Source organism: Diaphorina citri, unplaced genomic scaffold (genome assembly GCF_000475195.1).
Source record: "Diaphorina citri unplaced genomic scaffold, Diaci psyllid genome assembly version 1.1 scaffold1051, whole genome shotgun sequence".
Classification (NCBI taxonomy): domain Eukaryota; kingdom Metazoa; phylum Arthropoda; class Insecta; order Hemiptera; family Psyllidae; genus Diaphorina; species Diaphorina citri.
The window spans coordinates 20,975-35,375 of NW_007378480.1; the positions used below are offsets into that span (position 1 = coordinate 20,975).

The 14,401-nt window shown below is 34.7% G+C and overlaps 1 protein-coding gene across 2 annotated transcripts; it reads right to left on the reverse strand.

The window, feature by feature from the left end:
* Window positions 1-94: 94 nt before the first annotated feature.
* On the reverse strand, window positions 95-10,732 carry LOC103513944 (PI-PLC X domain-containing protein 3). 2 transcript variants are annotated; one of them, XM_026827038.1, is made up of 10 exons: window positions 10,546-10,732; window positions 10,306-10,385; window positions 9,567-9,652; window positions 8,995-9,169; window positions 7,657-7,774; window positions 2,245-2,415; window positions 1,820-1,914; window positions 1,228-1,433; window positions 840-899; window positions 95-626 (listed from the first exon to the last, which is right to left on the reverse strand). In XM_026827038.1, the coding sequence occupies exons 3-10, from the start codon at window positions 9,640-9,642 to the stop codon at window positions 574-576; spliced, it is 954 nt and encodes a 317-aa protein (XP_026682839.1). In that variant the 5' UTR covers window positions 9,643-9,652; window positions 10,306-10,385; window positions 10,546-10,732; the 3' UTR covers window positions 95-573. The 2 variants fall into 2 exon arrangements, with proteins under 2 accessions (XP_026682839.1, XP_026682838.1); XM_026827037.1 differs by having other exon boundaries at window positions 1,228-1,382; window positions 1,769-1,914.
* Window positions 10,733-14,401: the final 3,669 nt, after the last annotated feature.

Below are 14,401 nucleotides of genomic sequence, written 5' to 3' on the forward strand. Positions count from 1 at the left end.
AAATATGTAAATCAAAATAAAAAATATACAAAATACATGAAAGACGTAAAATATAATAAAAAGAGAGTTCTTAATATACAATGGGTAAAAATATTATGGTCATAATAATTATGTACCCCCTAGATAAAATAATAAAATAAATAACGAGTATACATAAAGTCTCAGAGAAAAATGCGAGTTCTTTAAAGATTAATACAAACGGGAACGAAAATTTTTTATGGAATGACAAAGTAACACTCTGTACCCGTAAAAAGAAACGGAAATTTATCACTAGAAGCTTTCCTTTGTATATTTTTACCCTTTAATTACGAGTGTGGGTGTCCTATCTGATACTCACTCACTAAATAAGAAATTTGTCTTGGAGTCTTGATTTGGTCAATGAAAAATGTCAAAATTGGTTAATGAAAAATGTAAAAATTTTAAAATTTCTGTAATCTTGAGAACCCCATTTTAGAATCTGAATTTATTGTCTTTGCAATTTCGTTTGGATCATTTTCACCAAACCAAATGTTAACCCATCTCAGTTATGCTTCCAGCTGGTTTATAGTAAAGTACTATTATCTGTTACTGGAATCATGTGAAGTACGGATGATCAACGTGCAGCAATTTCTTGTTCAATGATATCAAATGAGAGTGAGGTTCTGTCTTACCTGTGAGGTAAACAGCAAGCCACAAGGTTCACACTTGTCCCAATGAGAGTCTGCACAGTGGGCGTCAAATGTGTTCCTATGCGAGAATGTCTTGCTACAGAGGACGCAGAAATAGAAAGTTTCACCTTCAAGAGGTTCCGAGGAAACTATGTAAGTGGTGGACCCGTTGATGGTGTAGGAATGATATCACAGTGTTACAGAAGTCAAATCCGTCCATGGAAATGAAATCTGCTATGATCACATTCACTCCTGAAATACGAAGAAAATGGAATTAATTATTTACCCTTTTTGGCTATTTCTTATTTATGTCTACTTCCATTTTTCATTTTCGAAATGCTACTTGGTAGTTCAATGAACTGGTTACTAGTTATTCTAAAGATCTAAAGGGATGCTATACATAGTTATTCAAAAGGGATCAAGCTCAAATAAAATTATTAAAACACTTGAGCTGCTAAAAATACTTGCCAAATTTAATCAAAATCGCCCCCGAAGGTCCGATCGGCCCAAAATCTATTGAGAAAATTTCGATTTGAAGTACATACTAGGTATGTAAAAAAAATTAATATATCTCACTCACCTTGTTCTCCCGGTTCTTTTTGAGCAATCCAATTCTTCATCACATCATTACAAGGACGAGCGCACTTGTTGAACAAATTGGAGAAAATGTTCTTTGTCACAAATTTGGTGTCTGGTGTCATAAGGCACTGTGTGACGAAGCCAAAATATTGGCCCCTCTGACTTAGGACTCGGTCGCAGTACTCTATCAGTTTGGAGACAGAGGTGGTGTCAGGCCAAAATGTGGGCCATAGAGAACCAGACCAGAGCCGTTTGCCTTTGTCCACGTGAAATATGATGTCATTTCTGTATACAACTATTACCTGCGAGGAAAAAAAATTACAATCATAAAATCAATGTTCTACTGAGAAAGCTACTTATTTGTTCCTTCCAAGTCTACTGAGTGCATAACATACGTATACATTTACATTCCGTGTCCTCTTTCCTCTCATCAGATCTTTCCCCTCCAGAAGGTGGAGACGTAGATTGCTTTCTCATTTGCCTCTAGAAGATTTCCTTGAGTCTACTGAGTTAGAGTCATAAAAAAGGGAAAATATTGGCCCCTCTGACTTAGGACTCGGTCGCAGTACTCTATCAGTTTGGAGACAGAGGTGGTGTCAGGCCAAAATGTGGGCCATAGGGAACCAGACCAGAGCCGTTTGCCTTTGTCCACGTGAAATATGATGTCATTTCTGTATACAACTATTACCTGTGGGGAAAAAAAAATTACAATCATAAAATCAATGTTCTACTGAGAAAGCTACTCATTTGTTCCTTCCAAGTCTACTGAGTGCATAACATATGTATACATTTACATTCCGTGTCCTCTTCCCTCTCATCAGATCTTTCCCCTCCAGAAAGTGGAGACGTAGATTGCTTTCTCATTCGCCTCTAGAAGATTTCCTTGAGTCTACCGAGTTGGAGTCATAAAAAAGGAAACTATGTACCTCACTCCCGTATTTTTATTTTATTATTATTATTATTATTTTTTTTTTTTTCGAGTTTCAAATACATCTCACTCGGGTTTTATTTCACTCACTTGATATCCATGTGACCACATCCACTTCAAGCTAACCCTGGTCACGGGGTTTGGCTGGACACAAAGTTTAGATCCAAACACATCCGCTATGATTTGAATCATTTGCACATGTGCTTCTTTGGAGAATTTGTAGAAGTGCTGAAAGTCAATCACAATGCACTCGGATGGATGATTATATTGTTCTATATACATACAACCCATGGACCTAGTAGAGCAGTTGGCAAAAGTGTTAGATTCCAATACTGTAGGGTGGCTTCTACCTTGCCTACAGTATTGAATGGATTTTATCAAGTACCTGCCTACTTGTTTTGATTGACCTAATATTTTTGACAGACCAAAAATTAACCTTTTCATAATAATTATGTACCCCCTAGATAAAATAATAAAATAAATAACGAGTATACATAAAGTCTCAGAGAAAAATGCGAGTTCTTTAAAGACTAATACAAACGGGAACGAAAACTTTTTATGGAATGACAAAGTAACACTCTGTACCCGTAAAAAGAAACGGAAATTTATCACTAGAAGCTTTCCTTTGTATATTTTTACCCTTTAATTACGAGTGTGGGTGTCCTATCTGATACTCACTCACTAAATAAGAAATTTGTCTTGGAGTCTTGATTTGGTCAATGAAAAATGTCAAAATTGGTTAATTAAAAATTTAAAAATTCTAAAATTTCTGTAATCTTGAAAACCCCATTTCAGAATCTGAATTTATTGCCTTTGCAATTTCGTTTGGATCATTTTCACCAAACCAAATGTTAACCCATCTCAGTTATGCTTCCAGCTGGTTTATAGTAAAGTACTATTATCTGTTACTGGAATCATGTGAAGTACGGATGATCAACGTGCAGCAATTTCTTGTTCAATGATATCACAGTGTTACAGAAGTCAAATCCGTCCATGGAAATGAAATCTGCTATGATCACATTCACTCCTGAAATACGAAGAAAATTGAATTAATTATTTACCCTTTTTGGTTATTTCTTATTTATGTCTACTTCCATTTTTCATTTTCGAAATACTACTTGGTAGTTCAATGAACTGGTTACTAGTTATTCTAAAGGGATGCTACATAGTTATTCAAAAGGGATCAAGCTCAAATAAAAACCTTTTTTGATAATATTTTGGAGTGTGAAGTAGGTACTTCAAGACCTGTTGCCAGCTACATGGAAGTATTAAATTGTGTCCACCTACATGAGACTTAAAAGAACATAAATATGAATAAAACATACCAGCATCACTTGGGCATTTTGTTCTGCAGTGACAAATATTCTGTTGAGAAGGTTAGTAAGGAATACTTCTGTTTTAGAGCTGATGTCTCTGAATTCATTGAGTAAATCCAATTTATACACACACTCTTCACAAATGAGTTTGGGCAATTTGTCCTCCATCTGTACCTGTAAATCATGTTCAATTATGACAACTTTTATTTCAATTATTCTTCCCCTTCCTTTTCCCCATGGAACTTTAATATAAAAATAATATGTAAATAAGAGAAAGGCAAAGTTGAACCTCTATGTTCAAGTATGGCTTGGTATCTGGTTAAATTTCACCTCTAAGTACCTAGGTTCTTTGCAGGAGGTGCCTGCCTCTCTCTCTCTCTTGGGTCAGAATCTGGCAATTAATATCAATATTGTTGTCATGTTCAAAGAAAATATTTGAGTAGAATAAACTTAAAGAGAAGAGTTTAATCTAGAATTTATTACCTTAATGGGTAAACACTCATTGATTTTCTTGTAGATAGCTCTGTTAGATCCATCACCTTCAAAAATATTCAGAGCAAGAAGTATGTTGGTTTTGTTGGCACAAACCCTACACAGTTCATTGAACTCTTGCAGTTCTTCCGTGAGACTTGTCATGGTGACAATGGCTGAAATGAAAGTAAAAATTACGGTTAGCAAGATAAGATGGTACATACTTGATACTTGATAAGAACTTTAATGTCATGACCATAGACATTACAATACTTAAGTCAGAGCCAACACAGTTCAGCCTGACTTTCTTGCATTGAAGGAGTGGTTTTATGTAATAGAAGAATAGAATAATTCTTTATTTGTATTGTTATGTATACAATTTGGAGTTTGACAACAAATCAAAAAAAAGTGAACAGATAACATTTCATAATTACCTACCTTCATAATTAATCACCTTTTCATTTTTTTTTTTTTTCCCTTAACATAATACCTATGTAATTGCTGAGGTACCTACAAACCCAATATCCCTCTTAATAAAATAACAATGTAAAACTACTTACTGCAGTAGGTACCAAGTTTGTTTTTTTTTTTTTTTTTTTTTCTTTCATGTGTGCATTGAAATAAATTAATACCTCAATATACCTCATATCTCTATTTCTGCTTTATTTGTATGTATTTGAGTTCTAATTTTCCCACTTTGTCCTATTTCTCATTTTGTCCCTAAAATCTTTTAGCTTTCTTCTTCTTATTGTACGTTGGTGAAACTGAATTTTCTCCCTTGTCTGTGCTAACTGGTGATGGTTTGATACTGTGTTCTTCATACAACTCCCCGTCCACGTACAGTTTATCAGCCTTGAGTACTGCATGTTTTCCAGCCGCCCTCATTTCTTTCATCAGTGGAATCAGCTGCTTTCTTCTTTCCAGTACATTTTTAGAGAATTCTTCGCACACTGCCATTTTGGTACCAGCTAGTTTGTTACAATTTGACATAATTTCCCATTTTCTTTTAACTGTGCTTAGTCCAATGATTACGGCCCGCGATTTGTTTTTGTTTTTCTTTCCCATTCTTTTCATGAAGTTTACGTCTGATGGCTCCAGGGTACATTTTAACTTCTCAACCACCAAAGCAGACACCTTTGTTTGTAAATCCTTAGGTTCCTCTGACTCGTCCTCATCAATTCCAAAAATGACAAGATTGTTCTGCTTCTTCTCGTCTTCCAGCTGGGTGATCTTACCTTCAAGTTCAATTATCTTTTTAGTTTTCTCTTCGTTTTTCTTCTTCAAATCGACAATCTCTTGCTCTAGTTTATTCAGTTTTGCTATAGCCTTTTTATGCAAATCATCATTTTGTTTTTCTAGGCCCTTCAACATTTCCATGACTTCCGCCAAAGACATTTCTTCTTGAGCTAGATTTTCGAGTGGCTAGAATAGCTAGATTTAGTAAAAAGTCGATCTGGCAACGCGCAAAACAACAGAAAGTTGAAAAGTGAACGCCCTCAACAAGTGTCCGTAATAGTCCGTATAAACTCGTGTACCTTAGATTCTACGATCGGCTAAAACTTAAATTTGATTGGTTTTTAGTAGGCGCTAATTTAAATACCACGTGCGTTTTGATCAGTTATTGTAAACAATAATTGGGGGACGCACTATCAGTCACTAGGTGCAAGGTTATCTGAATGATATTTGTCACGGGATTTGATTATAAAACTTATGATGAAAAAACGAACAACGGGTCAGCCATTACTTATCAATTGGAATCAGAGTATCGTAATTTAAATCTTGTTTCCTTAATATCTCGCTAAATACTTCACTTTTTACAAAACTAATTGTATCCACCTAAAGCTCAGATGATACTTTTTAAGTTAATTCACTTTATTTTTTATTTAATTGATGAAAAAATAACAAAATCACTTAAAAACTGAGGAGGTATAAATTTAGGTAGCAAAGTAAAACGGCGGTTTTATGTAATGTTCCATATTGCCTTCATTGAGGTCTATGAAGGGATCAAAGATTTCTACCACCACCTCCTCAGACACTAGAATAAAGTGTTGGACTCACCAACATGTGAGGTTCTTGGGGAGGTCTGACCAGCACAGCCCTTGCATCTCTGGTAGACCTTTAGAGTAGGTATCGATAGGCTTTGTTGGTTTCTCCCACCCTACTAGAATAGGAAAAGGAAACCCTGTGCTAACTGGATGGAAGCCCAGTCCTATTGTTCACACAATGGGCCCATTTTTACGAGTGAGGTCTACTAACTGTTCATTTTATTGAACTAGTTGTGGGTAGGATATTGGACACCTATGAAAAATCTTAAAATGAAAAATACTTACCTCTTGTGTTTCAGAATAAAAATAGGTAGTAGACAAAGGGGACTACACAGGATGAACCATACAATTTGAGATTTTTGTTGAAATCGAATGCGGAGTTCTCCTCAATTAGGGATAAAACAGATAAGATACGATTATCACCAAAGACCAAAAATTTATTCATGGAAAAAGTGCACAAGTCCACAAAATAGACAATAGATAGGCAAAAAATTAAAGCAGGCAAAAATGCGTAAAATACTAAATACATCGTTATTACATCGACCACATAGATCCTCCACTGTTGACTGCATGAATGCAGAAAAATGCATTTTGTGATGAGTCGACTCATTCTACACTTTCGTGACATTCGTCTTGTAAACGCGTCTTTTTGGGCGGTTTCTTTTGAAATTGACAGAGGAAACTGTAACTACCAGGGTCTTATCGTCCCAAAATCAAAGAGGGAAGGAAGACAGGATATGGATAGGAGAAAGCCAGCCGTTCCGTGAACGAACCTTATCCCTTCAGGATAAAATCTGCCCCAGGCGGGAATCAAACCGGCGACCTAGCGCTCACAAGGCAGACGCACTACCAACCAAGCTAACTGATCACTGCAAAATGTATTTCATTGGCCACACGGACGAACTTTAGGGGCCTCCACAAAGGCACACACTTTTATATTCAGGCTCAGCAGGGTAAAAAGGTCTCATACGGGTGAACAACCTATTGACCACAGAGGTAGAACAAAGGTTCTGTGTGAAAGGTTCTGATTTTATCTTCAAAGAAAGTAAAATACTTGTAAGCAGAGAGCAGAGTATTCAGATTGGAAAAAAAAAACTTACTGGGTGTTGTCAATTGTTGGGTTCACATCATTAAGCTGATTTCCTCCCATACTGGATGGCTCATGTAACTTGTCCTCACTGTTCAGAACTTCATTCATATTGATTGGTACCAAGCTAGGACATGAGAAGGTTCTGTGTGAAAGGTTCTGATTTTATCTTCAAAGAAAGTAAAATACTTGTAAGCAGAGAGCAGAGTATTCAGATTGGAAAAAAACTTACTGGGTGTTGTCAATTGTTGGGTTCACATCATTAAGCTGATTTCCTCCCATACTGGATGGCTCATGTAACTTGTTCTCACTGTTCAGAACTTCATTCATATTGATTGGTACCAAGCTAGGACATGAAGGACCTGGGCCCTGAAAACAAAAAGATTAATCAAATTATATTGTTCTATATACATACAACCCATGGACCTAGTAGAGCAGTTGGCAAAAGTGTTAGATTCCAATACTGTAGGGTGGCTTCTATCTTGTCTACAGTATTGAATGGATTTTATCAAGTACCAGCCTACTTGTTTTGATTGACCTAATATTTTTGACAGACCAAAAATTAACCTTTTTCGGATGGATGTTGGTTTAGAAAGACATTTATTTCTTCTAGTCTGCTTCTCACTTTGTCAGCAAACATGGCGTGTACAAAATAGAAAGAAGAGTCCCCAGGCTTGGTTGATATCCGAAGATCCAAATATCTGAAAATAATTAATACATTTAAAATTTAGAAATAAATAAAAATAAAGGGGGAACCTTTTTTGATAATATTTTGGAGTGTGAAGTAGGTACTTCAAGACCTGTTGCCAGCTACATGGAAGTATTAAATTGTGTCCACCTACTTACATGAGTCTTAAAAGAACATAAATATGAATAAAACATACCAGCATCGCTTGGGCATTTTGTTCTGCAGTGACAAATATTCTGTTGAGAAGGTTAGTAAGGAATACTTCCGTTTTAGAGCTGATGTCTCTGAATTCATTGAGTAAATCCAATTTATACACACACTCTTCACAAATGAGTTTGGGCAATTTGTCCTCCATCTGTACCTGTAAATCATGTTCAATTATGACAACTTTTATTTCAATTATTCTTCCCCTTCCTTTTCCCCGTGGAACTTTAATATAAAAATAATATGTAGGTAAATAAGTCAAAGGCAAAGTTGAACCTCTATGTTCAAGTATGGCTTGGTATCTGGTCAAATTTCACCTCTAAGTAGGTACCTAGGTTCTTTGCAGGAGGTGCCTCTCTCTCTCTTAGGTCAGAATCTGGTGATCAATATCAATATTGTTGTCATGTTCAAGGAAAATATTTGAGTAGAATAGACTTAAAGTGAAGAGTTTAATCTAGAATTTATTACCTTAATGGGTAAACACTCATTGATTTTCTTGTAGATAGCTCTGTTGGATCCATCACCTTCAAAAATATTCAGAGCAAGAAGTATGTTGGTTTTGTTTCGGATGGATGTTGGTTTAGAAAGACATTTATTTCTTCTAGTCTGCTTCTCACTTTGTCAGCAAACATGGCGTGTACAAAATAGAAAGATGAGTCCCCAGGCTTGGTTGATATCCGAAGATCCAAATATCTGGAAATAATGAATACATAATACATTTAAAATTTAGAAATAAATAAAAATAAAGGGGGATTGTCTGGAAATTCATGTTCTACAGATACTGGATATTTGAGGGTGTATTTAGCCTTAAAAGGACAACTAAGGAGCAGGATTAAATTCCAGTGATAAAGGTGGTTAGCATGAAGGACCTTAACTGTTCAAAGGTTGCAACCTCCTCACTTTGAAAAAAAAAAAATAAAAAAAAATAATAATAATAATAAAAATAAATTTCACTTCAACTTAAAAAAAGAATAAAAGGTTCAACATCAGAACTAATTTAATACAAATGGAAGTAAGTAGTTCACTAACCTTACACCCATATTAAGCTGTTCAGTGATATTTGAGTGCTGGGTTACACTCCAGTTGAAAACAACTCTTTTCACAAGTGGGCCAAAAACTTTGTCCAAAAATCTGACTTGCTTTGATGCATCTGGGGCAATGCCTGAGGATTTTTTTATGGCATAGGTCATAGTGTCATGGCTGCCTGAAATATTTGCAATAATAATAATATATTAGAGATTTTATTTTTATAGATGGAGGGACAATATTCTTTTTAATTTTGTTCCCTTATACCAGGTCAACAAGGTTTATTGATTTGAGAGGACCAGGGGAGAAAACCATAGTAGGCTTTTAATGAATGAGTCAATGTCATATTGTCTACAAAAAAGTCACTTTGACTTTATTTTTATAGATGGAGGGACAATATTCTTTTTAATTTTGTTCCTTTATACCAGGTCAACAAGGTTTATTGATTTGAGAGGACCAGGGAAGAAAACCATAGTAGGCTTTTAATGAATGAGTCAATGTCATATTGTCTACAAAAAAAGTCACTTTGACTTGCCTGGACAGCAAAAAAAGTATGGGAAATTAAGAATATTTACCTGGTATTGCCAAATAAATGATGGGAAAGGAATGCAGAGAAACTGGTAGATCCCTCATCCAATGTTCATTTGACATTTTCTTGGATCTGAAAATTAATTGAAATGGGATACAAATTAATTTTTTATTAACTAAATAGGAAGCTCCTTAGACATCTGATGCTGATAGGGGAGAGTAATAATTGCTTCTTTATCTTTTTCTCTCTTCCTCACAAAATTTCAGAGGAGTAGGATAACAACTAGGGCTGCCACTGCACATAGAAAGACCATTTTTGGTGTTTTTCTTTGGGTTAGTAAAAAAAACACACACACACAGACAAAAGGACTTAATGGCAAGAAAATAAATTGGTGCTGGATTGAGCAATCTAACAGGTTGATTTTACTGGGTTTAAAATTGGCTAGTGAAATCATTTAATTCAATTGGTTTAAATATATCAACAAGTTTTAGGTGACCTGGTTCATTATTGGAGTAAAAAAAAAAAAAAGGACATGAGCACTGAAATTAATGTTTCAGAAATAAATTGGTGCTGGATTGAGCAATCTAACAGGTTGATTTTACTGGGTTTAAAATTGGCTAGTGAAATCATTTAATTCAATTGGTTCAAATATATCAACAAGTTTTAGGTGACCTGGTTCATTATTGGAGTAAAAAAAAAGACATGAGCACTGAAATTAATGTTTCATTTCATTAGGAAATTATTCTTCTGAAACAACAAAAGACATAGGAGTACCAAGTACTTACCTATACTCTATACTGAGCTTATCCTTCAGCAAATCTCTTCAATATCTTGTGATGTAAAGTACAGGCTGAGTAATGGTACTGAAATGTCGCTGATCGAACGAAGCGAGTTTTGCGATCGCATCGATCGATACTCATGAAATTTACGATTTTACGTTTTCCCTTTTAAATTTTAAAAAGCAGATTTTTTAAACTATCATTAGTGTTGATTTTTTTTTCTTCTTGTAACTGCGTAATGGTACTTGAAATGTTAACAGTACTGACCATCTATGTGTATGATGTTTCACATACAGTGTCGGGATTTCACACCTGAGACTCCTAAGCACTAATTTAAATAATGTATAGCCTTCTGCATCAAAATTAGCTATGTTACCTTGGAAAATGACAATGGGTAGGGTAATAACTATTAGGTTGGGCTATGGGACTGGCAAAATCTATTATAAAGTTGCCTTTATTATTTTCAGAGTGTTCAGTAGTTGTCCTTATAAGTAAATAGCTCTTGTTAATCCCACCCAAAGAGGAAAGGACCCAGATGTAAGAACAACTAAACCAGTAACAGCATTGATGGACTAGGGCTAGGCACTGAATATCTATTTACCTAATGTACCTATTTTAATGGTGGGCATAAATGAAAGAAAAAAATATAGGTATCTACCTAATAAGAATATTTATTACTAGTGTTTCTGTGAACTGTAGACCTCACTCAGATTCTTTTGCCTAAGCTGAGACTTTGCCTAAATGGGTGACCTGACGTAATACAAAACCCAATGGATGCAGCGTCAGGTTGCTTTATTATTATAAATAAAATAGTAATAATTTATTAAATATTTAACAAAGACTTTAATAATATACAGAAAAAAAAGAAATGCATAGCAAGATAAAATAATGATAAATCAAGTCAAAGTCACACACCACACGCCATGATCATGGTTACTAGCTACTGTAATATACAAAAATAGTCATATTTCTTGTATAAAAATAATATTGTGAGGTACCACCCAGCGATAAATAACATTGATTAAAAATAACATTTTAAAATTAGCACTTGGTGAATAACTAGTAGATATTTTGTAATAATCAAAAACTGTGATGAAAAGTGATTATGATAACACTAGAATTGAAAGGGTATCTAAGTATTTTTCGAAGGTTTTTCCTGGATTTTAAATAATCTAGGAAATGGTTGTAATGGAAGTTATTGTAAGGGGTGTTATTCAGGGTGAGATTTCACAAAGTGAATAAAGTAAAGAGGGGTCATGGCAGTTACTTTTGAAATACTTTTTTGAAGTTATTTAGAGGAAAACATTGCTTGAAAGGCCAATGAAATGGAGTTGCTAAAGAAAATCGCGAACGAACTTCAATAAAGGAAAAAAATGGCCAAACTTGCAATATTTTCCTGCAATATTACGTCAATACTCAAGAGGACTATTTCACACTGTTGTTTCTTACAAATATCACAAAGAGTAGGTGGCTGGTGTAAAAATCTGCTAGATAAAAACCACTAGTTAGTTACTGTTTTCAAAGGACGGATATTTTGATCAAAATTGAAGTGCTGTGAAACTATTGAGGAGGGGACTAAATACTCCAAAATTAAATGAGGTAAATTGATTTCAAAATAGTAAAACAAAATAAAACAGGTAAGTTCACACAAATATTGAAAGGGAATGTAAGAAGGGTAAAAACAACCAAACGTAAAAGCTCCTTCTAACATGGGAATTAGCCTAAGGAATATGTGCAAAAAATTCTGTTAAATTATGTTAGAAGGGTAAAAACAACCAAACGTAAAAGCTCCTTCTAACATGGGAATTAGCCTAAGGAATATGTGCAAAAAATTCTGTTAAATTATGTATTGCACGGCTTCTATGCCACTGGATAAAAATAAAATAGTGGATGCTAAAATGGATGGCTACCACTAGGCGAGGTTGATAACCAGGTTAATGCCTGAGGCATTTACTACCTTTGAAATTTTCAGAGCTCCATTATGTGTATTAGGCACTCACATCAATGAAAATGAAATTTCTCATTTCGGTTGAGATTACTTGAGATGCAACCTGATCTGATTACAAGACAAGTGACACAACCGAATCACCATAACCCACACCATTTGAAATGAAACACAGAATTATTTCAAGTAATAAATATAAAATATAATGAACATTTTAAAATCATATTTGTAAGTAAACAAATTAACTTTCGAAAAAGTTGCTAACAATGCCTGCTAGTAGTTGATGGGTAAACGTGACGCCTAAAAAGAATTTCCAACACTTGAAAATTGGAACGACCGGGTCGATTTTTCTGAACATTTTTCATTCAAAACGTTAGGGTTTCTGTGCATTATTCGATCTTTCACGCATTTTGTAATCGCAGATTTAAACTAACTAAAAGTAAGAGAAAGGAAAAATATTTCAGAAGGCAAGAGAGTATTGTTAACTTAATAAATAAATAAACTCTTGACTTTTAGTTTTACAATTTTAATATATTTTATCTATACGCGTATTTCGGGTGTCACCCCATTCTCAAGATGATATTTCAAATATCATCTTGAGAATGGGGTAACACGCGAAAACTAAAAGTCAAGAGTTTTTTATTTATTAAGTTATTGAAAGATTTACCAAGTTTTATTTTGGCCTTATTATAAGTATAAAAGGTACCTTTACACTGGGGCAACCTAACCTAGCAACAGGCAACAGCGACCTGCGGCGGATTGCTTGTTGCTGGTTGCCTGTTGCTAGGGGACTCTAGGCAACCATGCCGCATGCGGCGAAGTCATTTACACTGAAGCAACAACGCTACTCAAAATTTCCAAATTTTGATGGCAATAATCGCAAAGTTCTGCCATTTCGGCGATTCAGTAAAGCCAAAAACTTCTAATGAGAGAATAAAGCCCTTTTTCCTTTTCCTAACTGGTCGCTGGCGCGTGTGTCTACGTTAAAACTTGAAAAGTTCTATCATTTGAAATGGTCTACACTTCGAGAACTGCAACCTGTACGCACTGATAAGAATTCTACCCGATACCGTTCTACGTGTTGTCCAACCTTCCAATAAAACCACTTATTTATTTATGAAACTACATTTAATAAATAAATAAATAAATTATATTATTAAACTAAATGTTTTACAAAATAATTCATTCAGTTTCAAAAATATAATATCTATTTTATAAATAATCTTTGTGTGTAGGTAGTAGTATTTATATAAAAAACTACTACCTACACACAAAGATCAGTTAATTGTTTGTTGTGGTTGTTGTTGTTGTTGTTGGTTTTTTTTTTTTTTTTTTTTTTTTTTTTTTTTTTTTTTGTGCTCTTTATATGTCCTAAATTTGTACGAGTAATAATCCAAGAGTTTTTCACACAGTATATCTTGTATACGTGGAACGGATAAGTATGTAATCACAATCACATAGTAATTAGGTGTAACATATCCCACTTGCACTACAAAGTATTTCCATGTTCATATGGACGCAGACGTTTGTAAACGAGGTGTCATTTAGTATAGTATATATTGACTAAGATCACGGTGTTTCATCGAAATCGATTTAAATGATCGCAACGAAAATCTACAATAACGTCGCATATAAGAGAAAATATTATTGTTTAGGACATGTGCGGGATAAATAAGGGACATTTTTGATTGTGAATATAACAACATTTATCGTCAAGGGCCGATACGTGCGATATATGTGCATTTGTAGGATTGAATTTAATTTTTCAATGATTTTGGCTGTTGTCTATGAGAACAAGATTCATATGGTTGAAATGTGACCTCGTTGTATCCTTCGTTGAGCCGTTGTCGTGGACGTCGTAGATCTCGCCGTAACGGCCGCGGCGTACGCCGCAACGGAATATATGGTGTTAAACGCCGCAACGAGAAACACACAACGATCCACCTCTAACGAGATGCGGCGTTCCGCGAAAGCGTAGTATTGGTTAGTCTTTACCTATCTTAACCGGACAACGGAACTCAAACGGTCACGACTCCTTACCAGCTAAACCTTGAAAAATGTTTCACGTATTTTACAATAAATATTAAAAGCATAACAAAAAGTGTAAATATAACCAATATAATTAGTAGGTCTAAAAGGTTATTGTTTAATTGTTTT